The sequence below is a fragment of the Hyaena hyaena genome, unplaced genomic scaffold, assembly GCF_003009895.1.
Source record: "Hyaena hyaena isolate Hyena2069 unplaced genomic scaffold, ASM300989v1 scaffold_1, whole genome shotgun sequence".
Lineage (NCBI taxonomy): Eukaryota > Metazoa > Chordata > Mammalia > Carnivora > Hyaenidae > Hyaena > Hyaena hyaena.
In genome coordinates this window covers 7,563,498-7,590,051 of record NW_024080633.1, presented here as the reverse complement: position 1 = coordinate 7,590,051, position 26,554 = coordinate 7,563,498, and the positions used below count along the sequence as shown (strand labels likewise).

Here is a 26,554-nt window from a genome sequence, read left to right as displayed (position 1 = left end):
TGGGGACTTGAAGAAGAATTATGGGCTGAGGATCCCTCTACTCTTATTTTTTCTTTTTTTTCTGAGAGAGAGACAGTGTGAGCAGGGGAGGGTCAGAGAGAGAGGGAGATACAGAATCCGAAGACAGTCTCCAGGCTCTGAGCTGGCAGCACAGAGCCCGACGCGGGGCTGGAACCCACGAACCGTGAGATCATGCCCTGAGCCAAAGTCGGATGCTTAACCGACTGAGCCACCCAGGCGCCCCGGGTCTTCTCTTTAAGCTGTTTATGACTTGACAGGTTGCAGAGGACGGACGGCAATGCAAATGATTCTTGTCCATAGATGTTAGACATAAAGTGAACTTTGGTGAAAGTTCAACCGGCATAGAAGTCAGTTCTGCATCTATTAAGCAAATTCATCCTGGCATTCCTCACTGCCTACATATACACATATCTGCCCTTTGGATTTCTCTCCGAACCAACTGTATCATCTTACATACTTCCTCACTAACTACTGAGTTAAATTAAACCTTTCACACGTGTGTATATTTGTCTGCGATTGTCTTTTCCTTTTTTTTTTTTTTTTGTTTAAACCCTATTCTCTTAATTCTGCTAGTAAAAAAAAGATACTCCATGCACAGGGCCACTTGCTGTCTCGATGTTATTCAAAGATGACCAACCATCCTTTCTGTCAGCCCGTGCAAAAAGAAGTGATCACTGATTGAAAGCCTCACTCACTTTCCTCCCTCGAGGAAACAAATCCTGAAACAAAGACCACAGGAGACAGAGGATCATAGAGGGTGAACTAAATTCACAGCCCCATTTTGCACACAGAGGTACAAGATACAGTAACAAAAGTTTCCACTTTTAAATGCACCCCCCCCCCTTACTTCCAGAAGTTTAGCTGGAATGAGTTTCTGGAAGCGCGAATGCTAAGTGGTGACGAGGTGGCTTGCACACAGCGAGATTCTGCTAGATCTCTCGGCTGTAATTACTGCTCTTCATCAATCTGACAATTCGGCGAGCGCTTACCGGTTTAACAACACACACTAAGCGAGCACCTACTTCTCGGCCCTGCGGAAATCGTCCCCAGTACTATAGGAAAGCCATAGAAATACAAGCATGTGTCTGCCCTCAAAGCACTCAGGGCTGATCATCCGGAGGGAATCGCTGCGACGCTCAGAGCGGGGATCAGAGGCTCGGCGGACCCCAGGAGCCGCCGGCCCTGTGCGCTTCCCCTTTCCGCCACGTGCTTTGTGGCTCAATCGTTTCCACTCCCGCTCCCCCATTTCCCCATTTTCTGACTTCCCGCTCCGCACGCGGCACCGGCCACACCTAGAGCTGGCGCGGAGCCGCCCCCGCGGGCTCCGGAAAAGAGCGCTCCCCCGAGGGCGACAGCCTAACGGCGCGGCTTGGACCGTGCGGCGGCCCGTAGCCCCCGTCCTTTCCCTTCCGCGCTTCGCCTTGGACGGCGCCTTTTATTTTGGCGACGGGAGCCTTCGGCTAAGAGCCGCCTTCCACGAGGAACTGCCGATCCTCAAGGCTCTCGGCTCCCCGACGATCCCGGCGTCCGGGTCCCCGCCAGTCGCCTCCGGCGCCCCCTCCGCGGCCGGAGCGGCGCGGCCGGAATTGCGCAAGCGCGGCGCCGCTGACCTCGCGGGGTTCACTTCCGGGGGTCGTGCCGCCCGACTCCAGGCTGGGCTCTGCGCGCTCGTGTCCGCCCGGCGGCTGCCTCGCTCCGACCGGCCCGGCGGGACCTACCCGAGCCGAGCCGCGGGGCCCGCTCCGGCCCGGCCATGAGCGCGGCCGCATGATGCGTCCCTGCCTCGGCCGCTGCAGTCGCCGCCGCCGCCGCCGCAGGCCGGGAGGAGCCGCAGCGCCGGGCGACCCCGCCCGGGCGTCGGGTGAGTGCCGCGGGCCGGGCAGGGCCGGGGCCGGGCGGGCCGCTCCCACCCGGGCCTCCCGGCCACTCCCGGTCCCTGGCGCGCCCTGCCGTCGGCTCCCCTGCGCTCTCTCCTCCGGACGCCGCGCGCCTGCGACCTTCCCGATCCCCGCGGGGGCACCTCTGTGGCACCTCTGTGCGTGCGCTTGCCTTCCCTTCCAGGTGTCTCCTTGTCACGCCTTCGTTGATCTCTCGGGATACGGCCCGAATTGCAGCCCCAGGTTTTTGCCTGACCTTGGGCGTGACACTCAGCCCTGCGAGCCGCGGTTTCCCCCTCTCATAAACTAATAACGGGGTTGTTGTTAGAGCCCGAAGGGAGAGTGGCTATAAAACCCTTCTGTAACCTGTAAAGAGGGCTTTACAGCCCTGCATTACAATGGGCTCTCTTGAACTTGGCCCGTGGCTTCTCGAATGCTCCTGGTCTTCCCTTCCTTCTAAAAAGTTTTCATTATTCTCTATTCCTCGCCCATCTTCCTGATGAGCTTCCCTTCCCCCATTAGCGATCTTTGGGGGGGGGGGGGGTGTTGCCAGACAGGGCATCTGGGACAAGCAGGTCAGTCTTCAGGACGCCGTCGGCATCTTTTCTGGCTGTAGCCAAGGGTCACCTCTCCCCAGGCATTGTTGCTCCTGGAACTAAGTCTCTTTGCTGTTGGACGGACACATGTTACGAGCTTACAAGTCACCAACGTCTGATGGTCGTGAAATCGGAGAGAGAAGAACTGTTGAGGTGACTGCCTTGTCGCTTCCTCTGGTGACACGTCATGCACTGAGTCTGCTTAGTGTGTGTACTTACTGCTCACACATTGATCTGTTTTACTGTCTCAGGGGTCTAGAAATCCTGATCAATGCACATTTCTCCCTAAACTCTTCCCCTCCCGGGCGAGGAGTTTAATCTCTTTGATGTGTTGTTTTCACAACCCGTACTTAACCTGCAGCCACCTTGTAACAAGTCACCTTGTCACACTGGCTTGTTAGGAAGTCAGAACTCGATTAAAGTGAAAAGCTCTTGGGATATTTGAAAAAAATGGGGTGGAAAGGAAGTGTTGGGTTGCATTCCTTGAACACTCCAAAAGATAGGGGGGCTCGGGCTGTTGACGTTACTTGGGGCTTGTGTACTTTGAGGAGGGAGACCGGCGGGTTCACCTTGACTTTTGAGAACAAGACTGTGCGAAAGGTAGCTTCGGAAAGAATTCATTCGACAAGCATGGGAAGGAACTCTTTACACACTCGGCTCAGCGCGAAGGGGGTAAAGCGCGTATACAAGTATCTGCTCCCAGCGGCTTGGACCCTGCCTCGGATCACGGTGACCAAACTGGGCCGTTATAGCTGCGCCACTCAGTCCGTTATAAAAACAGACATCGTCTTCTAGGAAGGACAAGTGTTAGCAGGGACAGAATGGCCCGCGTGCAGTGAGAAAGTACTAGAAAGAACTTCGTCAAAAGCAGTCTTGGTTCAGTACAAGGTATGGATACATTTCTACGTTCTTACTGAGACTGCTCCCTGCAGACCTGAGGCTCTGTAGTGATACAGATAATCAGAGTTTTCCGTAGTTGGAGGAAATGAGACTAGAAAGAAGTTTACGTAGGAGCTTAATGTCTGGGATGAATTGAGAACTCGTTTTCCAGAGGATCGGAGAGCTTCCCAGCTCTGCCGCAGGCCGGGGAAACTCTACAGGTTATCTACAGGATGATTTTCTGAAAGTGGCTCTTTGGGATTATGTTTCTTAAAAATAATGTTTTCGTTATAAGAATAATACAGCTTGGGGGGCGCCTGGGGGGTCAGTCAGTTAAGCGTCCGACTCTTGGTTTCAGCGCAGGTCATGATGTCACTGCTCGTGAGCCCCGACGTCTGGCTCCGTGTCTCCCTCTCTCTCTCTGCTCCTCCCCTACGCTCTCTCTCTCTCTGTCAAAAAAAAAAAATTAACTAAAAAAAATAATACAGCTTATTTTGTGTAAAAAAAATTCAAACCCTAGAGCGGAGCATAAAGTCTGAACACTCATTGTACACCTTTTGTCCCCAAAGCCAGTGTCCAAGGTCAGTATGAACAGCTGGTCACGGCTAAAGCATCTGAGAAGCATTCAGAGGCCAACTGTGAGAGGTAGTCAGTTCCAGAGTTTAGAGGGAGCAGTCCTGTAAGATCGCCCTCACTTCTGACACCAGCTGCAAGTTTCGGGGTCTCAAAGCCACCTTCAGGTTTGGTTATTATGGAGAAGGACTCACAGAACTTACGAAATCTGTTGTGCTCACAGTTGAGGTTTTTGACGCGTAAAGATTAAAATCAGCCAAGTGAAGAGGATTCTGGATCAGAGTCTGAGGAAGGGGGCAAGGTGAATGAAGCTTGTGTTGTCTCCTCTCTCAGATTCAGGATGTGGCACATTCCTCGCATTGGTAAGGCAGAACACACGGGGCAGGGTGGGGGGGTGTTGCCAACCAGAGAAACTCCTCTGAGCCTTGGAGTTCCGCGTCTACATTGGGTTCCACTTCATAAGCGCAACTGATTGATTCATTAATGGCCTGTGCTGATGCTGCGTGACCCAGAGCCCCCCGAACCGCCTCGGTGGCCCTCCTGGTGTGGCCCGCTCCCCCCCAAAGCAGATCGTCAGCCAAGGACAAAGCCAAACCTCCTTTTGGGCACGGTTCAGCTTTTCATTATTTAAAAAAAATTTTTTTTAATGTTTTATTTACTTTTGAGAGAGAGAGAGAGACAGCGTGAGCAGGGGAGGGGCAGAGAGAGAGGGAGACACAGAATGGGAAGCAGCTCCAGGCTCCGAGCTGTCAGCACAGAGCCCGACGTGGGGCTCGAACGCATGAACCATGAGATCGTGACCTGAGCTGAAGACTGAGCCCCCCAGGCACCCCTTCATCTTTTCATTATGCAGCATCCTTCCTTCTTTCACGGTCCCTTTCTACTTAAAAACACTCTTTTGCTTTACTGCTGACGAATGACTACCTTCTAGAACATGGAGGAGACAGAGGCCCCTGGGAGAGTTCTCTCAACCTTGATTCTTTTCTGCCTAAAATATCTCTCAATATCCATCAGTCTTTTCCGTTCCTTTCCCTCCGAGGAAGAGCTATCCCTCTTCCCACGAACTCTGTGTTTGTTGTTTGGTCAGCGGTTATGGGACAGGCATGCAGTCGGTTCCTCTTACTTCTGCCTCTTGGATTGTTGTCTTTCACAGACTTCTTTGCCTCTGCCCACAAGCAGGCCCCCGTCTTGCCGGCCTCAGCTCTGCTTACCGCTAAGTTCTATTCCGTTCTTGAACAACCTTGTCAGAATCCTGGTGTCTAACAAAAGCCAGATCCTAATGGGCCCCGGATAATGCCAGATACGGGCACAGCATCTTCCAGTTTTGGAAACAATTTTGTCGTCCTACAACCCCCTGTGTGTAGTGGGGGCTTGGTAAGTGCTCGATTCGTGAATAATCTGGCTGAGCAGAGGGGGAGGTTCCCCAGCTTGGAGGAAACAGCAGGCCCGGGAGCACAGAGGGGCCACGGGGCATGTGAGGGACCCGGCACGGGCGCCGCGTGGAAGGGAGCGGGAGCACCACGCCTGAAAAGGATGGGGCCTCGAACGCCGCAGGCAAGGCGGGAAGGTTTTGGACCAGACTGACTTTGTGACGCACCCTGTGGCCTTTGGTGATAAGATCCATGCAGCGGCACAGAGGGTGCTTGGACCTGGTGACCCTGGAGAGGAGGATTGTGCAGAGGTGCAGCCCAGAGGTGAGGGTGCCTAGGCTGGGCTGTGGGGAAGGTGGGACGGGAAGGGGTGCAGCCCTAAGCAGCAGGCGGCCTGGAGCACGCAGGGAGGGTGGAGGGGCTGCGTGTCTGGGGGGGTGAAAGGTACTTAACAAATACCTGCGGCCTGAGGCGGGTTCCGGGTGCGGCTGGCACTCTGGAAAGGGTGCGGTTTGTGTGCCCGGTAAGCAGAGGGCAGGCGGCGGAGAGAGGCTGCCAGTGTCTCCTGGGACAGCCTCTTGCAGTGTCATTTCTGGGTCGAAATGTTTTGAATTCTTAGCGTTCCGTATTACCTAATCCAGTTTGTTCATCACAGAATGCATTTTCTAAAACCGAGGGCTCTGGGAGGCGGCGTATCGTAATGGAAGAACATTCTGGCGTCAGAACGGTCCCGCACGCAGCCTTTGCTGGCTGGGAGCTCGGGCAGGTTGCCGTGGCTCCCAGCGAGCCGGTCCTAGGGCCCTGCGTTTAGCCGGCTTCAGCGCGACGGCGCGTGCAACGCTCCGGGGCGCACGGGAGGTGGGTGGTAGTCGGCCCTTCTGGTATTTCACATCGTCGTTAATTTGCAGCTGACAGCCAGCTGCGTTAGCACGTCCGATGTTCACAGCGTCTCGGATTTGGGTGAGTCCGTTTCATTTTAAACAAGGAAACCCTATCCAGGAAGATCTGGGAAGAGGCAGGGATTCACACCGGCCCGATTGCCGTTCAGCCGCTCCTGGGCCAGGACACCTGGGAGAGGCGGGGAGCTCCGGCCCCTGTTCCCCGAGTTAGAATTCCCGAGGGTTCCCTTACCTTGTTGGGACCTTTAAACAAAGCTGCTCGATTTGACTTGCAGAGAGGCTGTGGCTCTCGCTCGGGGACAGCCCAGGACAGCCGTGATGGGGGAGCGGGTCCTCGAGGCCACCTCACCCAGCCCTCGCTCGGGGCGACACACTGGAAATGGAGACTCCCCCGGAAGTGGGGCGTTCTCTCTTCCTCCCTCCTCCCTCTCTCCCCTTAACCCCTCCACGTTTCTCCCCGACTGCTTTTCCCAAGGCTCCCAGACTTCTGACGGCGCCTTCGAATGGTGCTTTTCAGTGCGGGAAGAGTATGATCTGATTTATGTCTGTGAAAACTTACTCAGGGTGGACCATGGGGGGAGGGAGGCGGTGACAGTAGACACTGAGAGTGCTGGGGAGGCGCCCTGCGGACTGCCTGGGGGAGGGCCCGCGGGCCTGGGCTGGGGGGGGAGATGGTGCCCACAGGACTTGCTGAAGGGTTCAGTGGGGGGGGGAGTTCAGTGAAGAGTGACTCCTGTGTTTTGACCTTGACACTTAGAGGGAGGTGCCCCCTTTTGAGCCGTGAAGGTTGTGAGGGTTTGGTGGGCGAAGGGGGGTGTTGGGGACCCATCTGGGTCTACTCGGTGATCACAGTGAGTTTCGGGGCTTCCCTGGTGTACGTGTCTTAGCAGCAGCGTCTGTGGGCCGGGGAACCCCGAAGACCGTTTACAGAGTGCATGTAGATAAAGGGGTAACTCAGCCCAGGGCTGAGCCCAGGCACCGCCACCGGGGCATCTACAAAGAGGAGGACCCGGTAAGAGACTGAAGCGAGGCCAGTGGGAAAGAAGAAAGACCCAGCGCCCCCTCCTCCCCCCAGCATTCATGAGATTGGCTCCCGGGGGGTGGGGTGGGGGCCGTTTCTCCACGTGCCCTCCTCTGATCGGCAATGTCCAAGGCCTTTTCTAAAGTGGTTACATACTTCGGTGTCAGACCTTTCTGGAAACTGTAAATAAGCTTCTCATTCTCAGGATGGACAATGTGGGAGCACACTGTTGAGACTCAGCTTTAGTTATAGCTTAACGTCCTGTTGATTTTCTTCCCTTAAATGTTAAGATTCTGTTCTTGGGGCGCCTGGGTGGCTTAGTCGGTTAAGCGTCCGACTTTCGCTTAGGTCATGATCTCGCGGTTCGCGGGTTCGAGCCCCGCGTCGGGCTCTGTGCTGACTGCCACCTCAGAGCCTGGAGCCTGTTTCGGTCTGTGACTCCCTCTCTCTCTGACCCTCCCCTGCTCACGCTGTCTCTCTCTCTCTCCTAGAAAAAAAAAAAAATTCTGTTCTTTAGAGTCAATACTTTGAGACGATAGTGGTTTTGTACGGTAGACGTTATGGGTAGGGTCTGAAAGCACAGACTGAATCTTTCATGATTGCAAATTGACGGAAGGAACATTTGAGAACATAATTGCCGTGAATACGCTGCGGCAGGTCCGTGGCACTCCCCTCTCTCAGCAGGCTCCGCTCCAACTCTGCGGCCTACAGTCCCCCGCTCCGTCCTGGCTCCCTTGGCCTCCAGGGGGAAAGTTGGTGCCTGTCGGCGTCCCTCCGGGTCGCAGCCTGTTTGCACAGCCACGTGCTGGAACCGATTTGTGTCCTGAGGGGCCCTCTGCTGAGGCCTTGGAACCAGCCTGCCGATCCAGCCCGGTCCGACGCGGGCACCTTGTCACTCCCTCCACACCAGGGCCTCCAGCTCCTCGGAATTTTCTGTCGGCTGGCTCACCAGGCTTCTCCCCTTCGTCCCGCACTCCCCAGCGAGCCAGTTCAGCTCACGCCTTGCCTTTGAAACCCTGGCTTTCCATTGTGTCCTCAGTCACTGCGGCTGCCCTCTGGCCCCGGGTAAGCCTTTGGGTGCCGAGCTGGGCCTGCACGTGGCGGAGCGAGCCAGGCCCATCCCGTTGTCAGAAAGTGGGGGTCTGCGGCACCGTCTGGGCCACCTCCTCAGCGGGCTCCCCGCGGCGCCCCTTCCCCAGCCTCAGCTGCTTGCAGCGCTTGTAACTCCCACAGCCCGCAGCCACTCTTTGTCAGCACACAGTGCCACGGGGCGTGACCGGCTTTGGCTTCCGTCCTTCTCCATGGTTCTCCATAGACCCCTGCCCCTCTGTGGCTTCCTCCGTCTCAGGGAGAAGGATCGTCCCCCTGGGTCTGCAAACTTGGACCCTCATCCTTCCCAAAACACAAACGTGCAGCGAGCCTGAACTGCTTTTGCGGGGGCAGGGGCGGTTCTGGTCCGCAGAGAAGTAGAAGGGAAGGGGGACCGGGCGCAAGCGTGGCGGGGCCTCTCCGCTCACGTCGTCTTCGTCTGCTCTCTTAACTGGCTTCACTGTACACCAGTCCTCCGTTCTGTTCCCATCAAATCGCTCTGGGGCTGCGGTACGCTTTTAAAGCGTGGTGGAGTCAAACCGGATGCAGTGCCCCCGGTGAGACCCGTGCCCAGCCCCTGCGGGTCCAGGGCGGCCCCTCTGCCCGCGGCGACCCTGCCCAGCATGGGTTTGACCGCGCAGGCTACTTCCACGTGAATTTCTTTGGATACAGCATGTAATGCCGTAAATGTGTTTTCTCTTACGATTTTCTTCACACGTTCTTTTCTCTTGCCTCCTTTCTCATACGAACACGTACAGAAATGGCGTTCGTTGGCTGTTTCTGTCACCGCGAGGCTGCAGGGCAGTGGGAAGCTATTAGGAGTTGAGTCTGGGGGGCGTCAGAAGTTACCCACAGGTTTCCGACTGCTCGGGGGGATGGCGTCCCCCGCCCCGTGTTGCTCAGGGGCGGCTGTACCCCTTTAGGATTACTGCAGCGTTGCACGAGCTGGTGCCCAAGGGCGGAAACTGAGGGCAGAATCCCCTCTGCTTCCCCTTCCCGCCGCGTAGATCCTGGACTTACGCGTGCATTTGAAAAGTGCTTCTCTGATTTTCTCACCACCCGGTCTCCCGGCCCGTGGCCCTGAACCGCTCCTGCCAGGGCCACATCCCCGATGGGCTCTCCCGGCGCCTGCTTCACTGGGCCTGACCACTCCAGCCTTCCTGCTCGTGCCCGGCCCCTCTGGCTCCCCTGCTGGCGCTTCGGACCCGTGCCAGGGCTCCAGCCCCCCACTTCTGCCGCCCCTCGGGTGGTCACGTCCATTCCCACGCCGCTCGTCCCCTCTGTGCCGAGGTCTGTCTAGGTCGGGGCAGGGGGAAGGCAGACGACTGTCTGCTGGCGGATTCCTCAGGCACCTCTCGCTCCGGGAGGCCCGGGCTCGGGCTCTCTCCCTGAGGCTGCAGCTCCTGCGTTCCAGAGGAAGCGGCCAGGGCAGCGGTGTCTCCAGGTCCCTTTCACGCCCTTGTTATGTGCCCCGGCCACCCCATGTCGCCGGCCCCTGCCGTGCTTTCCCTTCCTGGGCTTGGCTCTCAGTTGCGCCCGGGCCCCTGTCCCCTCTTGGCCCTGGCCTGTGCCTTCTCTGCTCTCGCTGGCGGTGGCCTGTCTCACCTTGTCGCCAATTACCTTTTAAAGCATCTGTCTGTTCACAAAGTTCTGGTGCCTCCCATTCAGCACAACGAGACCAGGCTTCTGGATTCCTTCCCTGGCCACTCTGAGCCCCTTGGGAGTGGCCCCGGTCTGCCCGTCCCCGTCTGTGTGCCCGTCCCTTCCTCCTGCCCGAGCCCGAGGCCCTTCAGCACACCGTGTGCCTCTCCCGCCTGGGTCTCCCGCGCCGTCCTCTCCGCCTGCCTGTCGTCACCACCACGCGGTCCTCGTTACTGACACCCTCTCTGGCTCCTCCAGACAGAATTAGCCGTTGGCCTCTCTCTCCTTCATCACACTGCTCCTAATTTGGGGCTCACACTTAGCGTATTATTTACCAGCCTGATTGCCACCTCTGCCGCCCCGTGAGCCCCCGTGGGCTAAAGCTCCTGTCTGTGGTGGTGCATCCGGGCGCCTGGTGTAGACGGGATGCTGCTTGGAGCCCCCCCACCCCTGCCCCATGTTTGAATTAAGTAGCTGCCTCACGGTTGGGTTTGCTTCGCATGCTGCTTCTGTGCCTGAAGCAGAGAGTTGCTTATTCCTGCTTTTTATAGGTCATCAGTGGGCGTATGAATACACCACAGTGAGTTTAAACAGCATCGTAACATAAACACAAATACCAGACTCGAGGCTAGACATTCTTTTTACTGCAGTAGAGAAAGTAATTATATCAGGATTCTTTTTTTTTTTTTAGATTTTATTTTTTTAAGTGATCTCAACACCCAACATGGGGCTCGAACTCACAACTCCGAGATCAAGGTCACATGCTCTGCCCGCTGAGCCAGCAGGCACTCTTCTTGATTCTTTTATGTAGTAACTCATCAGCACGGAATACTGACGTCTTGTGTTTGTTTGTTTTCAGTTTGTGTTTGAGAGTACATTTTCTGTTTACAGCCAAGGTAAAAAGCGAGGGGAAAGGCTCAGAACCTTGTCTGAACCGACATCTTGACTCCTGAGTGCAGTTTCTAGAGGAAACATCTGGCTGGAACTTGGCCTCCACTTGGCCTTTCCCACCCGGCACACGAACCCGTGCTGGTTATTTCTCTCCTGTTCGTTCTTTTATTGCAGTGTAATCAACTTGACGGATGCCGTGTCCCTCTCAGGACGTGGCGCCTCTCTGTCAGCTGAGCAGGTGACCGTGGGCTCTTCTCAGGCATGCTTCTCGTCGCCAAACCAGCTTTGGTTCCTTTAAAAAAAAATCCACGTGGCCTGGTTTCAAGGGCCACGTAGGTGGCAGAACACTGTTGAGGCTTATCCATGTTGTTGCAGGCGTCTGTAGTTTTCTCCCTCTTCGTCGCTGAGAAGTGTGCCGTTGTACGAATGTACCATAGTTTTTCCGTTCGTCCCCTGGTGCTGATATTTGGATTGTTTCTAGTCTGGAAGGTTATGAATACAGCTGTGTAAACGGTGCCATGCACGTGTGTGTTCACATTCATCTTTCTTGGGTAAATACCTCTAAGTGGAATTATTGAGTCATAGGAGGGGCGTACAGCTTGGAGAAAGCGCAAGGCCCCTTTTCGACGTGGTGGTTGTGTTGGTTATTTTTTCATATTTATACAAGTAACTGGGGATTTGGTCCCATTGTAGAGATTCTGCTCTAAACGTGATGTCTGAGCAGTCTTGTGTTCTGCAAAGCCCGTTTCACTTTATGGAAGTAAAGTATTGTTACGTAAGCTTATTTGAAAACAGTTCAAAATATTACTACGTGATTACGGTTGTTAGCTATTGCATAGATATTTGAACAAAGTTATTATATATAAATACTATATTTAAAAAGCACCCCCCCCCCCGTTAGTTTCAGCGGCTTGGGAGTCACGGCCACATTTGTTCCTTAGATGTTCACAAGGGGCTCAGAGCTGGAAAGGTGCTGGGGGACGGTGGCCTGTGGGTGGGGGCGGAAGGCACGCAGGGAGGTTGTCGGGTAAGTGCTGAGGGAGAAACGGCTTCTGAGGGGTCTTGGGGGCGGTGCGCAGGGGAGATGACGGGGCCCGGCCCCAGTGGGGGTAGGCAGACTTGAGGCAGGACGGTAAGCAGCTTCCGCTCTCCTCTGGAAGGTCTAGTGGTGGAGACTGGGAGCCCTGGGAGGCACCTACCACCTCCTGACCCCTGGCCCCTCCTCCTCCCCCACTTCCATGCCGGCCTCCTGGTGTCCCCATCAGGGGTCTTAGTTTCAAAAGACAGACACCGACAGAGGGTTTGTGTAAGCGGAAGAATAACCTTTTGGAAGGAGACGAGAAAAAGAACGGACCGGCGCCGGGGCGGGACCTGCTAGTTGTATTTTATGCCCTCTCCTGACATCTTCCTCTGTCCCTTAGCTGTCCCTTTGGGAAAGTCCCTCCCTCTCTTGTCCAATCCTGGTTTTAAACTTCTGTCATCATTTTTATTTTCAGGAACTAGGAAGTTCGCAGAATGTTCCCCTTTTGTTTCACAGAAACGATTTCACATTTCTTCTTGAGTTTTCTCTCTGCCTTTTGCCTGTTCTGTGATTCTTCCTGGGGCTCCAGCCTTTGGTGAGACCTGTTTTGGGGGTTTTTCAAAACATCTGACCTCCGTGTCAGTCAGAGCATCCCGCCGCGCACCTGCAGCATAGGCAGCCGTGTGTCGACTCAGCTTCGGGGAGACTGGAAATAAATGGACAGCGTGAAAAGAATCTCATGACAAGATTTGTGCTGGAAATAAAGACCATTTATGCTGGGGGTCCTGCCCGTCTTGGTATCTTCAGGCCTTTTTCCTTAGGGCCACGCAGTCTAGACAGGCCGCGTCTGGTGGGCGGCCTGCCGGTGACTGGGAGCCAGGAGGGAGCGCTGACGGGGAGTTGCTTCCTTTGGTAGGTGGTCCTCACTCGGTTCCCCGTTTTCCTCCGTCCCCGCGGGCCAGGTGCCCCCTGTCCGGCGCCCCTCCCCTCTTGCCCCCCCCCCCCCCCCCGTTTTCTCTGCAGCTCTCTGGCCGTGGCTGCTAAAACAGCTGTTGGCTTTGGGAACACGGGCTGGCCGGGTTGGGTTCGCGGCACCCCCGGGGATCGTGCTCAAGAGATTCTGGCCGATAGACTCGTGTTTCATGTTGGGGCAGGTGCGAAGGAAGTCGCTTCCTGTTTAGAGATGTCAGTCATCTCGTAGTTTACTAGCAATGGAAACGCAGAGGAGAAGCGGCTTCCCAGTCCAGGGTAGTTGTGAATAACAGAACTTTCTGCGTCAAGTGGGACGTTGGCGACACAGCTCCGGGGACACCACAGCCTAAGAGACGGTAGGTGCTTTTGTTGCAAGGGAAGTACCCGTTCTAATCCGACTGTGTTGTCTTTCAGATCCTGTCACTTAGCACACTATGCACCTTCAGATCCTGAGGAAAAGGCGCAAAATGTTCGAGTAATGTGCAGAGATCATTTGTGAGGTAAGCAGGGGACCCTGCCGAGCTGTGTGGCCACTGCCCCCTTTCCGACGCGGCCGCTGACTGGGTTCATCGTAAGGGTGGTTTGTGCGGTATAGACGGTCAGCCTTTCTCTCGACCTGTGGCTTTGGCTCCCTTGCCGCCCTGAGGGGGCTCCGTGGGGTGCGTCCTAGGTGATCCCTAGGTGAGCGCCCAGTGAGAGTTCACGGAAAGCGCTATCCGGACGGGAGTCCCCTTACGTTGTAGCAATCTGCTTGCCACCTGCCGTGTTCTGGGGAACCACTTTCTTCAATGTGAGCATGAACAGTGTGGACAGGGTCCCATTAAATCGGCCGTTAAAGTCAAACCATGACGACCTGCCAGCCACTTGCCTACCGGCGTGCACCACCTTCCGGGTTCCCTCAGAAGCGGTCGCAGTGCTCCGAGAGGGTGGTGGCGCTGCCCTGAGTGGCGCCGGGGCTGTGCGTGGGGACAGGGCCAGGGGCCGGGGCTGTGGGGAAGGGGTCACAGGGCCGGGGCTGGGGGCCTGGGCTGTGAGTGGGGACAGGGCCAGGGGCCGGGGCTGTGGGGAAGGGGTCACAGGGCCGGGGCTGTGAGTGGGGACAGGGCCAGGGGCCGTGGCTGTGGGGAAGGGGCCGTGCCCTTGCCCCGGTCGCTGCTACGTTCAGTGTCACATCTGCTCAGATGTTCCCAGCATCTGCACGTTGGGTCTTCGTAAAGGGTTGCTTCTTCACTTCCTCCCCTCCCTTCCTGCCGCCTGCGCGCAGTGTAAACATGGTGACTCGGCAGAACGCCCGCACAGTTGATTACAGGGAACTGAATGTGCCCAGCCGAAGCGTGCTGGGGTCAGCGCTTGTTTTCCTGTGCGGTAGCAGATTCCCTCCGCATCGCCTTGGGGGGACTTTACACGCGTGGCCCTAATGCACACAGACATTCTGCGTCGGCGTCCTCGTAGGCATGTAGAGGAGCGTCCCGCACCCCCAGCGCTGGGCATGTATGCGCCTCCTGCACCGGCGCGCGGGGCGGGACTGGCTCGGCATTCGGTGCCCATCTCTAGAGCACCTGCTCCCGGGGCAGAGCTCCGGCCGCAGACGAGCCCCAACGTAGCCCGTAGCTTCTTGTCTTGCTGTCGGGCAGGCGAATGCCCACCTGCCACGGGGCGCATCCTGCTTGAGGAGGGGCCACAAAACGGATGCTGGTCGCAGGGATTTTCCTGCTTGAGGCCTTGATGTATAGTTACAATTCGCCCAGACCCTTTTATGGAAACCACTGCAAAACTAAACTGCTTACATCTGAGACGGGGCCCAGTTTCTCGGTGCTGCACCTGCCGAGTAACAGACATGCCCTTGGGAATCGGGGGGCCAACAGCGCGCACCAGACCGGAGCTCCGGGGGCGCGGGGAGAGGGCTGGGCCCTGCGCGGGAGCCCGTCAGGGAGGGAGAAGGAGGTCTGTGCGCCATGGGCAGTGCTGGTGAGCGGCCCGAGCGTTCCAGGGAAAGAAGCTTCCAGTCCCTGCTTCGGCCCTGACAGAATTGGGCCGGATGGGGGTGTAGGCAGCGCCAGAGCGCGGTCCTCAGATGGTCACGTGTGGGGCGCGGCAGCCCTTCCCAGGGTGCTCCTCAGGGGAACGGTACTTGTCCGTGTGGCTCTGGGGGGAAGACTGTGACCCTGCAGGGCGCGGGGGCTCCTGGGGACCGAGCGGACCCATGGGAAGGCGGGCAGACGGGCTGCCCCGCCAGTGGGTGGGAAACGCCTGCTGGAAGGCTGGCTGTGATCTGTCCACACTCCTTGTATCTTAGTTCCTTCTGTGTCATTCAGAAAACAGCCTCAAGTAGGTGTGTCCGGCCTGCAAGCTGGGGTATTTTATCGACTGAGGGAAAGCGGGGCCAGTCTCACTTGTGCGCCGAGTGGCCCCTCCTGACTCTGGCTCCTCGCGTGCGTCCGAGGAAGGGCACGCCCTGCCTGCAGGCCCCTGGGGCCCCGCCCGCATCCTCGCTCCTGTGCAGCGCGTCCTCGGGGCCCCTGATGAAAGGCCGCGGCCGTTTCTCCTCCCTGTGCACAAACACCAGGGCCAGGCGAACCCCGAGTGCCCCGTGCCATGGTGACGAGTACTCAGCGCCCCGGGCGCTGTCCAAGCAGGGCATGCACGCCGGCCCCAGAGGAGCGCGGGTTCCCCGAAGCTCCCCGACGCCCCGTGCTGTCGGGCAGCAGCAAAGGAAACACGGGAGGGGGTCCAGGTGCAGCTCCGCCGGCGGGTAACGCGGGAACAAGAGTGTTAAGAGACGAAGGCGGAGAGCAGGGCACTCGGGAAACCGCACAGAGCTCAGGGCGACAGAGGGGATGCGGAGCGCACCGCAGCTGCCCGAGGAAGGCAGGCGGGGGTCCGGGCTCGAGGGGCCGCGCACAGCAGAGGACGGGGTGCCAGGGCCTCCGCACAGACGCGGCATGGGCTCGCTGACCACGACTCACTTGGTGTCCACCGGGGCTGCAAGGCCGCATCCGGCTGCTTTCTGTTACCTTTGTTCAGCCGTGGCCATGGCCGGCCGTCGGCGGCTGTGCGTGCCCGGGTGTCACCCGCGTCGCAGGGTGTGCTGTGTCTTGGGCTGGAAACTAGTCCCTGCGGTGAAAGGTTTTAAAATTCAGATCTTGTCCAGTTGCTCATGTGCCTTTCTGCCGGGGGCAGACTCTTGGTGGAGTGTGGGCCGGAGCCGCGGAGCCGTCGGGGGCAGCAGTGCGCCTGCCTCAGCTGCTCTATCCCGTCTCCTAGGGCTCCGGGGAACCATGCCGTCACCCGGACACCGGCTCCGAGATGTTGAACACCGCCCTCTCCTGGCCGAAGACGACAGTTACGACTCTTCGTCGTCCTCCTCGGAGGCTGATGCAGCCGACAGGGTCTGGTTCATCCGCGACGGCTGTGGCATGATCTGCGCCGTCATGACGTGGCTCCTGGTCGTCTATGCGGACTTTGTGGTGACGTTCGTCATGCTGCTGCCTTCCAAAGACTTCTGGTACTCTGTGGTCAACGGGGTCCTCTTTAACTGCCTGGCGGTGCTGGCCCTGTCGTCCCATCTGAGGACCATGCTTACCGACCCCGTGAGTACCCCCCACCCCGCGTGTGGTCAGGTGGCACCACAGACCCTGTGAGTACCCCCGCATGTGGTCAGGTGGCACCACAGACCCCGTGAGTACCCCCCTCCGTGTGGTCAGGTGGCACCACAGACCTTGTGGCGAAGGTCCTCCCTGCTCCTCTGGCCTCAGCCTTTCATTAATTCCTGGGCACAGGCTGGTTCTCATGTCTTTTTTTAAATTTTTCTTAGGTTTACCAATTTATTTTGAGAGAGCGAGCACGAGTAGAGAAGGGGAGAGGAGAGGGAGAGAGACTCTCACACAGGCTCCATGCCATCAGTGCAAAGCCCAGTGTGGGGCTCGAACTCATGACCTACGAGATCATGAGCTGAGCCGAAGTCCAGAGTCAGATGCTTAACCGACTGAGTCCCCGGGTGCCCTATTTCTGTGTTTAACGTAGGCTCTGCAGCCAGCGCCCAGCTCACACTCGTGACCCCGAGGCCAGCAGTCACATGCTTCCCGAACCTCACCAGCCAGGCAGCCTGCCTCAAAGCAGGGAGGGTGGGGGGGTCCCAGTGCAGAGATGAAAGTACATCCCATCGGACTGTTGGTGCGGATGTAAAGGTCGTCACTGATTGGCTGGTAGAGTCCCTCCCCATTTAAGTGCTTTGCTTCTCTACAGAATAGACCGGCAGCGGCAGCGGGAGATCTGGGTTCTAGATTTCACTGCTTAAGTAATCTTTTCCGTTGCCTTTTGACTAGAAGCAACTACTTGAACTTCTTTGGGCGAAAGCAAGGTTAGATGTTATCTCTAAGTTCTTTTCTAGCTTCACAGTTCTCTAACTGTTCTGGAATTACAAACAGAAACGGCAGCCAGGGGCCAGCGTCTCTTTCCAGCCTGGGGAGCCTTGGGAGGGTCAAGGTCCGACTTGTCCGTCCTGCAGGGAGGGAGAGTTCCGTAGCATAGCGGCCACACCGGTTCCACCAGGTTGGGGTGTGACCAGAGAGGAGGTCCTCCATCAGGGAGGGGGCCCGACAGGTGTGCTGGGTGTTGTCCAGAAAGCAAGGGCGGTGTCTCGCTCCTTTTAGGAGTGATTTTCCTCGGAATAAGGACCTAAGGCAGAGAACCGCCCTTGGTCCCTGATGTCCTCTGGATTCAGAGCCTCCACGGTGGGTTTAAGGTTCTGTATCTGAGGTTTGAGACCACCTCCACGTAAGAAGGGTGGCTCAGGCCCTAAGAGCTCAGCCGGGAGTCCCCTCCAGGCCCGGCTCCAGGCCCGCCCCAGACCCCACAGGGGGTGTCCAGGGCTGCCGTGCAGAGCGCGGGCCGCCCATGGCCCAGTGGAGACAGTGTCGCCCTGGGCATGCGCAACCCGGTGCTCAGGGTCCCTGCTTTCACCAGCATGAAAACAGTGGTTTTAGACCATGGGTGTGGGGGCTCCAGATTTGTGAATTATGGGCTACTGGGCTCATGTCTGTTGCTCGCTCTCCAAGGGAAATACTAAGAAGTTAACATCTGGTACAGATTTTATATAAAAGAGATTAGGAGTCTGAGGATGAACCGATAGTGATCAGTCTGCAGAGTGTGGTTTACGTGAACACAACCTGACTTCTGCTGTCTGAGCTCAGATCCCGGGGCTTGTCCCTGCTCCGTTCACTCTGTCCCTTGCCTCGCGGGGGTCTTGGGCAGAGGACAGCACTGTAGACCCGGGCAGCGGGCAGCCGCACTGTGGGACAGACTCCGATGCTTGGTCTGCTGTGGCACCGTGGCCTCACCTCACAGTCTGACCACAACCCGGTCTGATGTCCATCGGAGACTTAGAAAGGGTCCTGTCACTTCCTTCCATGCAGCAAAGCCTCCCTCGGGGTGGGACCCGGCTCCGGACCCCTGCGGTCCAGCTCCTGTCCCGACTTCCCCCGGCCCCCCTACAGAGAAAGGTCACAACTCTTCGAGGAAGCCCCAGGAGCAGGGGGAAGCTGCTGGGGGTGGGGGTGGGGGCGGAGAGAAGGTGTGGGCAGGGCGTGGCATCTGTCCCTCGGGGTCACGTGTGTTTCCTTGCTGGGTCACTACAGACGGTGTTGGGTGACATGTTCAGAGAAAGGGCCTTCCGAGGTCAAGGAGGAGTGTGGGGTCTTGAATGTCAGCGTTTCATTTCAAATTTAAACCATACACCACAAAACTCATGTTTTTAAGGTGCCTAGTCAAGTGGGCCTTACTCGGAGGTGTGAACCTCCCTTCATAGTCAGCTTGAGGACATTTCCGTCACCTGGGCCTTTATCTTGAAACTTCCGTGCACTCTGGAGCTTTCAACTTCTACCCCTGTGCCCTGGGTGCTCCGTAAGCGAGGATGTGGGTCTGGGGGAGAGCCCCATTCGCAGCTACCCCTGCGTTAGGTGTTGGGGATCCAGAATGCACGACAGGGAGTTGGGGGGACGATGGAAAGATATGGGGGGACAGAGAAGTACTTTGCAAAGCGTGACTTCCCTGGACATGCGCCGTGGCTGAGAGCAGGTCCCCTCCGCTGCGGTGGATAGCGGGTGCGGCAGGCGCAAGAAATCGGGCACCGGGAGAGGCAGCCTTAGAGCAAAGAGCTGTTGGGGGAACTTCGTTCCAAAGGGCAGCGCTCTGGACCATCCGGGGTAGCAGGGAGCCCAAAGGTGCGGCTCTGGTCTGGGGAGCCGGGGATGAAGCATGCCAGATGGGTTTTAGAAGAGGCACCCCCTGATGGCGCGTGGGCCCGAGGGAGGACCATGCCTCAGCTCTTCAGGTTCTTTGGATGAAGAGGGACCCCACAGGTGTGAGGAAAGGGCCCTCCACCAGGCACGACCCTTGAGCCCCACGGTTCTGAGCAGGGTGCTCGCACCAGCCCGTCCCCCCATGTCGGCCCCGGGAGAGCACGGCCTAACCCAGGGATGCGGAACCCGAGTGGGGCCTCCCGGAGCCCCCAGAGCTCAGGGTTCTGGGCCAAGAACCCGAAGGTCCCCCTAACACCAGTGGGAGCGTCTGGCCGCAAAGCCCGACGTGAGCGCCGTGTGGCTGCCCTTCTGTAGGGAAACGGTCCTGAGGGGTCTCTGGGAGAAGAGGGGTGGTTGTGGGGCATCTGCTCCCAGAACGGTTCTGTCCCGGGTCGCGGTTTCTACTGGGGAGGAGCACATGTGTGTCTCATAAACACTGAGGCGCAGGGAGTTTTAAAATCGGGACCCGTGCCGCCTAACTCTGGGAGCACGTGACCTTGAACCGTCACCGGGAGCATGTGCGTTATGGGATTTATAAAATCAGGATGTACGACTGCCGGATCAGGGGAGGAAACTTGATTAAAGATTCCAGATCATGGTATGTAAATTCACTAACAGGTTTAAGTCAACATCCTGATTTAAATTTTCAAAGACAAAACTTTTTTTTTTTTCTGAGAGAGAGAGAGAGAGAGAGAGAGACAGTGAGACCGTGTGAGCAGGAGAGGGTCAGAGAGAGAGAGAGAGACACAGAAACGGAAGCAGGCTCCAGGCTCTGAGCTGTCAGCACAGGGCCCGATGCAGGGCTTGAACCCACGAACCGGGAGATCATGACCTGAGCCAAAGTCGGACACGTAACCGACTGAGCCCCCCGGGCGCCCCAGAGCCAAAACATTTTAAATCCTTAACTTTTTAACCTCTTTTAAGGAGAAAATTGCAATGTTAGGAAACGTCAGGGCCTTGACCAGAAAGAAGAGCTTCCCCATACTGGGACACGAAGGGACAGGTGCTTGTGTGCAGGAAGGCAAACTGAGGCGGAGGGCTGGCCAGCCTCCTCCTGCCACTGCGGCGGCATTAGATCAGTCCTTGCCCCACACAGGTTCAGATCTCCCACCCGGGCGCCAGCCCGGGCCCCGAGCTGCGAGGAGTCCCCTCGCCGTCCCCACCACTGTGTCCCCACCACTGCTCGCTGCTGCCTCGCATCTCCTCGGGCCTGCGCTCCCCCCGTGGCCTGGCCTGCGATTCCCGGTGTGCGCTTCCGCCTCCGGTGCGGGCTCCGTGGCGCTAACCAGCTGGAGATGGGACCTTGTTCCCACCGTGCCACCGTTAGGGCCTCCTCCATGCTAGCGGGTACCCTTTCTTAGCGCACCCCGCCGTGGCTCCTGGCATCACGTCCCACAGATGTGTCGTCACTGCACATCCACTGCGTGCTGCTCGGGCCTCTTGCCGTCAGTGCACATGAACTTCTCCGCCTCGGCCGGCACGTGGGGCATGCCTGCCACTGCCTCTCACCCCCCCCCCCCCCCCCCCCCCCCCCCCCCCCCCCCCCCCCCCCCCCCCCCCCCCCGCCAGGGCCCCATGGCCGACACCGATCCCGTCTCCGGGCTGCACGCGCAGGCGTGTGTACGTGAGGGCCTACGATGGGGCCGGCAGACGCGTTACGCAACTTCACAAACATGAGATAAAGTCCTTGATACCGTCCTGTTAGGGTGGCCCTGCTGCAGCTGATAAGAAAAGTCTGGGCCACACTCGGCACGTAAACCCTGCCCGTGAGTGCGGTCACAGGGAAGGGTGTCAGCAGCGCGCACTGGTGCCATCTGGGGACGTTCAGCACCCTGCAGTTGGAAAGGCTTGACAAGCAAGCCTTGCGTCTGGCGTGCCCTGCGTTAGGCCCGCTGAGCCAGAGAAAACTCCGGTGACTTACCAGATTGGAACGGATGAAAAGGTATTTCAGGTTCGTGTTAATGCATATGCTGTTTTTCATGGGAATTAACTCTGGTCCTGCCCGAGTGACGGCCATTTATTAAATTCATACACTTCACATGGCGACCACGGCCCAGGATATTATTTTACAGCGTCTAAAAACACTTACTGATTTCTTGTTTAAACTTTCCTTCTCCGGAACCAAAATGTGTTCTTACTCAACTGCAGGGGGCCGTGCCCAAAGGAAACGCCACTAAGGAGTACATGGAGGGCCTGCAGCTGAAGCCTGGGGAGGTGATCTACAAGTGTCCCAAGTGCTGCTGCATCAAGCCCGAGCGCGCCCACCACTGCAGGTGCCGCAGACCCCCAGCCCCCGGGAGCCCCCTCCCCAGGGCAGCCGCCTCTCAGAGCAGCCTTCCCCCCGGAGTAGCCCCCTCCACGGAGCAGCCCTCCCCCCAGAGTAGCCCCTCCCCCACAGAGCAGCCCTCCCCCCAGAGCAGCCCCCTGCACGGAGCAGCACCCCCACCCCGGAGCAGCCCCCCCCCCGACAGAGCAGCCCCTCCCACGGCAGCTCCCCTCCCCCAGAGCAGGAGGCCCTTCTCCGAGGCCGCTCATCAGCACCACAGTCCGTGTGTGGGGTGCGCGGCCTGGGGTTGTGTGTTCCCGGCGCACAGATACCGACAGCCTTCTCCTTTTCAGTATTTGCAAAAGATGTATTCGGAAAATGGATCATCACTGCCCGTGGGTGAACAATTGTGTGGGAGAAAAGAATCAGAGGTTTTTCGTGCTCTTCACTGTGAGTAAAAGCACTTGTGCGCTGACTTACGCCGGGTTGGTAACTCGAGTCTTGCCTGGAGCAGGTGGATTTCTAACGTCTGACAAGTTTCTCCGACCTTCCCTCTGGGATCCACAGTATTTTTTTTTTTTAATGTTTATTTGAAAGAGAGTGCGAGAGAGAGAAAGAGTGAGCAAGCATGAGCAGGGGAGGGGCAGAGAGAGAGGGAGACACAGAATCCGAAACAGGCTCCAGGCTCCGAGCTGTCAGCACAGAGCCCGACGCGGGGCTCAAACTCACACATGGTGAGATTATGACCTGAGCCAAAGTCGGTCCCTCAACCAGCTGAGCCCCCAGGCGCCCCAGGATCCACACTGTAAACTGTGCCATCAGAAAGCGCCCCAGCAGGTGTGTGCTGCTCGTGTCATTTTAGGGATTTGACGTGGTCTCTCTCTCGCTCAGGTCCCTCGAGTCACAGTTGCTGACGGGATCTTGCCGAATGTGTCCTGGGTCCAGCGTGACCTCGGTGGACGGCCGGCAGCTGCCGTGACTGGTCCCTCCCCTCATTCGTTTTCACGGACGAACGAGACGGAAGAGTAAACACACGTCCGTGGCCTGTGCCCCTAAAACATGTAACCATCCCTGGCGGCTCACCAGCGTCTCTCTTCTTCCAGATGTACGTAGCTCTGTCCTCAGTCCACGCTCTGATCCTCTGTGGCCTCCAGTTCGTTTCCTGTGTCCGAGGGCAGTGGACTGGTAAGCCCGGCGGCCGGCCGTCTCCCTGTCAGGCCAAGGGGGAAGGGCTGGAAGAGCTGATTTTCCCCATCAGTTCCCGAGGTCCTTTAGGAAAGGGTACGGGTCTTAACGCTGCTGATTTGCTAGCGCGTGGAAGCCACGTACACATAGTCGTTCTTCCTTAGTTCGGAAACGGTCTATGTGAAGTTGTTCGCAGAGCGTGAGAGCCGCTGGCAGTCAGCTCGATGCACCAGACCTCGCGCTTGTCTCCTGGCCGGCCAGCTGCCAGTCGTTCAGTGCGGTCCTTACGTTACTGGGTCCCCAGTGCTGAGTGCAGCAGCAGCAGCAGTCGGGGGACGCCGACTGGTACCCCCCAGACCGGCTGGCGGGTCGGTCAGACTCATTCCCTGGGACCCATGGGGAGTGGCGGGGTGGGCTTTCCTGCAGGGGTGGCCCCTCTGCTGGCTTTCGTTGAGGCCAGTACAACGTTGGGCGCACGTGCTGTCTGGACGGAAGCCGCCCGAGAGGCCGTGGTGTGGGTTTGTGGCTGGGACGGGTGGCTGCCTCCGGCCCGTGGTGAGGGCGACCGTGCCCGTTTGCAGAGGAGCGCGTCTGTCCACCCGCGCGGCCTCAGGGCCGGCGCACGGGACTCTGCGCACTCAGAGCTGCGCCGCCCTGTGCTCCGCTGCCCTCTCACCGCAGCCTCTCTCTCGTCCACAGAGTGCAGTGACTTCTCGCCTCCGGTGACTGTAATCCTGTTGATCTTCCTGTGCCTTGAGGGGCTTCTGTTTTTCACGTTCACCGCAGTCATGTTCGGCACCCAGATTCACTCCATATGCAATGACGAAACGGTACGCTTCCTTTTCCGTTGCGCTCGCTTGGACTCGGCCTGAATGAGGGGGAAATGCCAGTGTCAGTGGCAGGTGCGCCTTTATTGACGCGGGAGGTAGAGGGGCCGTCTCGACGGGCCGTGACAGGTTCCCTGTGTTAGTCCTTCCTGCCTTGATGCGCCGTGTGGGCTCAAGGCTTGGTGTGCTTTGAGACTCAGCAGAGCCGGGCAGGTAGCGCCAGGCCAACCCTGGTTTCTAGGAGACCCAGCCCCTAGGACAACAAAGTGACTGCGGGGACCCCATGGCCTTCGTGCCTTTGCACTGGAGGGTCTAGAGCAGGCGCTTGGTAGATATTCGTAACAAACGAAAACCAGGCTGGTGCCCCGGCCCAGAGAACGAGCCTGCCCCGCCACCACTGCGTGCGGGTAGCCCCGTGGCCAGCCGTGGCTCGTGTTGTGTTGGCCAGTGGCTACAGCCCGGTGTGCTCAGGAGGCCATGGGGCCTGCACGGCCAGGAGCATCCGCTCTGCTGACCGCGAGGCCACACGTCACCTGCGCACGTGGCTGCCTGACGGACCCAGGGTCCACGCTGCGGGGTTCCTCTGCTGCGTCCACGGGGGCCTGGCCTGTGTGCATCGGGGCCTTTGCCGGTGCTGCCTGCCACCCACCTGCTCTCCTTTCTGCCTCCAGGAGATTGAGAGGCTGAAGAGTGAGAAGCCGACGTGGGAGCGGAGGCTGAGATGGGAGGGGATGCGGTCTGTCTTCGGGGGGCCCCCGTCGCTGCTCTGGATGAACCCCTTTGTCGGCTTCCGGTTGGGGCGACTGCAGAGCAGACCTAGGAAGGGAGGCCCAGAGTTCTCCGTCTGAGGCTGTCTCGTGCTGAGACCTGTCGGCACACGTGAGCGGATTCATCTGGGGTCTGGAGGGGCTTCCGCGGCTCGCCCGTGACCAGTGGGGCAAACGGGACCGACGCAGGCCAGCGGCAGTGAGCGGTTTCTCGTACTTACAGTCACAGGTCGCAGAGCGTTTGCACCGGTGATGGGGTGACGCTCCGGCCGGGTTCCGCCTGTACAGCTCACAAGGTCTGCGGGCATGTGAGAAGCCGAGTGTCACTATCTGCCTGCATGGTTAGGACTTCTGTTAAGAACACGTTGCATTTTCTACGAAGTCGTGCGGGACCTTACACGGGCTGGTGAAGTCCTGTGTACCGAGCTGCTTTTTTTCAGTCATGAAGAAAACAAAAGTCAACCCAGTGAACGAGAATTCTCCAGCTTAGTGGTTTTGGGGCGTTCCTGGCGACCCCGGGACCCATGAGCGCACACCCTTGATCAAGGCGGGGCCTTTACGTAGAAATACACCTTGGTGTCCGTTAGCTCTGACGCTTTGCACTGAGTCTGCAAACCATCTGTGCACTGAACGGCGAAGGGGGCTTTAGGTGCACTCCCGCTGCCCTGGAAGAGGCGGCCTCGACCCCTTCGGCAAGTCCGCGTGCGTGCCTGTGTGTGTGCGTGCGTGTGTGTGTGCGCGCATGCATGTGTGCTTAAAATTGGCAGTGTTGTTTAGGCGACCCAACAGTTAATAGCTGCGTGTGGCCAACGAGCTGTTTTTTAGAAACTGATGTTTCAGGGATGAGGGAAGAACTGCCTCGGGGCCTTGGTCCCGCGGGGCTTATTATGAATTATGAATGTACTGCATTTTGGGAAATATCTTGATCCAAAGAACAATCACTCCTGTGTGGTCCTTCGTTGCCCTCCTGTTTTAACTTGACTTTAAAGATCTTGAGTGCGTGGGGGCCTGGGAACTGATGTTTTGTTCCAGCCACATCAGCAGGGTCCGAACGGCCCTCTGGTGTGTGTGAGAAGAGCAGAGGCCTGCGGTGGCCTTGCACGCTGCACGTGTGGACGCTGTCCCCGGGTGTGGAGGCGGGCGGGCGTGGCCCCACAGACTCAGAGGGAGGCGGGCAGCGCTGAGGACGTGAGGGGCCCCCGAGGCAGAGCCCCAGGACCCCGAGCCTCCCTCAATGGCAGAGCGTTCAGGACGGCAACAGTTTTATTATTTTTTTAAAAAATTTTTTGTATCATTCATGTTTGTCTCTCTTCCCACGTCACAAGTGATCAAATAGGCCCTTCAGTGCAGAGCTTAGAGTTCTGTCAGAGTGCAAACAGCCCACTCCGTGGGGACTCGCCTTAAACTTGCGTGGCCTATACCGGTCGTGCAGGACTTCGAGGAAGCCGTCCTGGCCCAAGCCCGGGGCCCCTGCAGGCCGATGAGAGGCGGCGTTTCCCTCCTGCTTCTCTGCCTCTCCGCTCTTCTGTGCGCTGTTCCTTTTTGTTTTCAACGCACCGCACCCTGTCCCAGTCAGGGCTTCTGCCGCTGCCGGCGCGGACCCACAGAGGGACTTACCGGAGACACGGCTGCGGCCGGGCGTCTCCGAGACGGACCCAGAGCCCCACGGGATGGGCGCATCCCCGCCAGAGGGACAGGCCGAGGGGCCCGGGCGCCGGCCGCGTACGCATTTGCACATCTGTTGTTCCGGGTGGACACGTGTGTTCGGCTTCCATGTGAGGCTTTACTGTGTCACCTGTTTATCAATAAAACATGGTTGAGCCCCGTGAGACTTGGCGAGTGTGTGCAGGTCGGCGTCCCCGCCTCCGGCACTGCCGGCCCCAGACGCTTCGGTGAGTGGCACAGGTCCTCACGGACTGACACCGTTTCCGGCGGCCGGCGTTTCCCCGGGTGCCGTCACTCCTGCGTCGTCGGCGCAGCCCTCGCGGGCTCTGCCGCGTCCACACGCAGCACCTGCTCCAGGCTGGCGCGTGGTGTCCGCTTCACTCTGTCGTCCGCGTTCCTGTGGCGGTTTTAGCGCACTTGGAAATGAAAACACTTCTAAACAATCCCTCTTGTATCTTGAACCCCAGGCACCTCCAGCTTCATTCAGCAAATGTGGTCGTGGTGCTTGAGGGAGCCCACGGTCCGGGTGGAGGGTGGCGGGCCGCGCCTGCGGGCGTCCCAGACGGGCGGGAACACAGATCCCGGAGCACAGGGACACGGCCCTCAGCGCAGATGCCGGGCCCCGCAGGGCTCCGTGGCGGTGCTCCCTGGGCCCCCTGCCAGGGCGTTACAGAAGGGGGCCAGTGGCGCTGCAG

General features: G+C 58.3%; 1 protein-coding gene across 2 annotated transcripts; it reads left to right on the top strand.

The window, feature by feature from the left end:
* Positions 1–1,315: 1,315 nt before the first annotated feature.
* On the top strand, positions 1,316–26,023 carry ZDHHC7 (zinc finger DHHC-type palmitoyltransferase 7). Of its 2 annotated transcripts, none has more exons than XM_039224091.1 (8): positions 1,316–1,882; positions 13,265–13,350; positions 16,115–16,440; positions 21,298–21,422; positions 21,769–21,865; positions 22,519–22,600; positions 23,300–23,430; positions 24,099–26,023. In XM_039224091.1, exons 3-8 carry the CDS (start codon positions 16,129–16,131, stop codon positions 24,273–24,275), a joined length of 924 nt encoding a protein of 307 aa, XP_039080022.1. In that variant the 5' UTR covers positions 1,316–1,882; positions 13,265–13,350; positions 16,115–16,128; the 3' UTR covers positions 24,276–26,023. The 2 variants fall into 2 exon arrangements, with proteins under 2 accessions (XP_039080022.1, XP_039080084.1); XM_039224153.1 differs by lacking the exon at positions 1,316–1,882 and adding an exon at positions 10,686–12,790.
* The last annotated feature ends 531 nt before the right edge of the window (positions 26,024–26,554 follow it).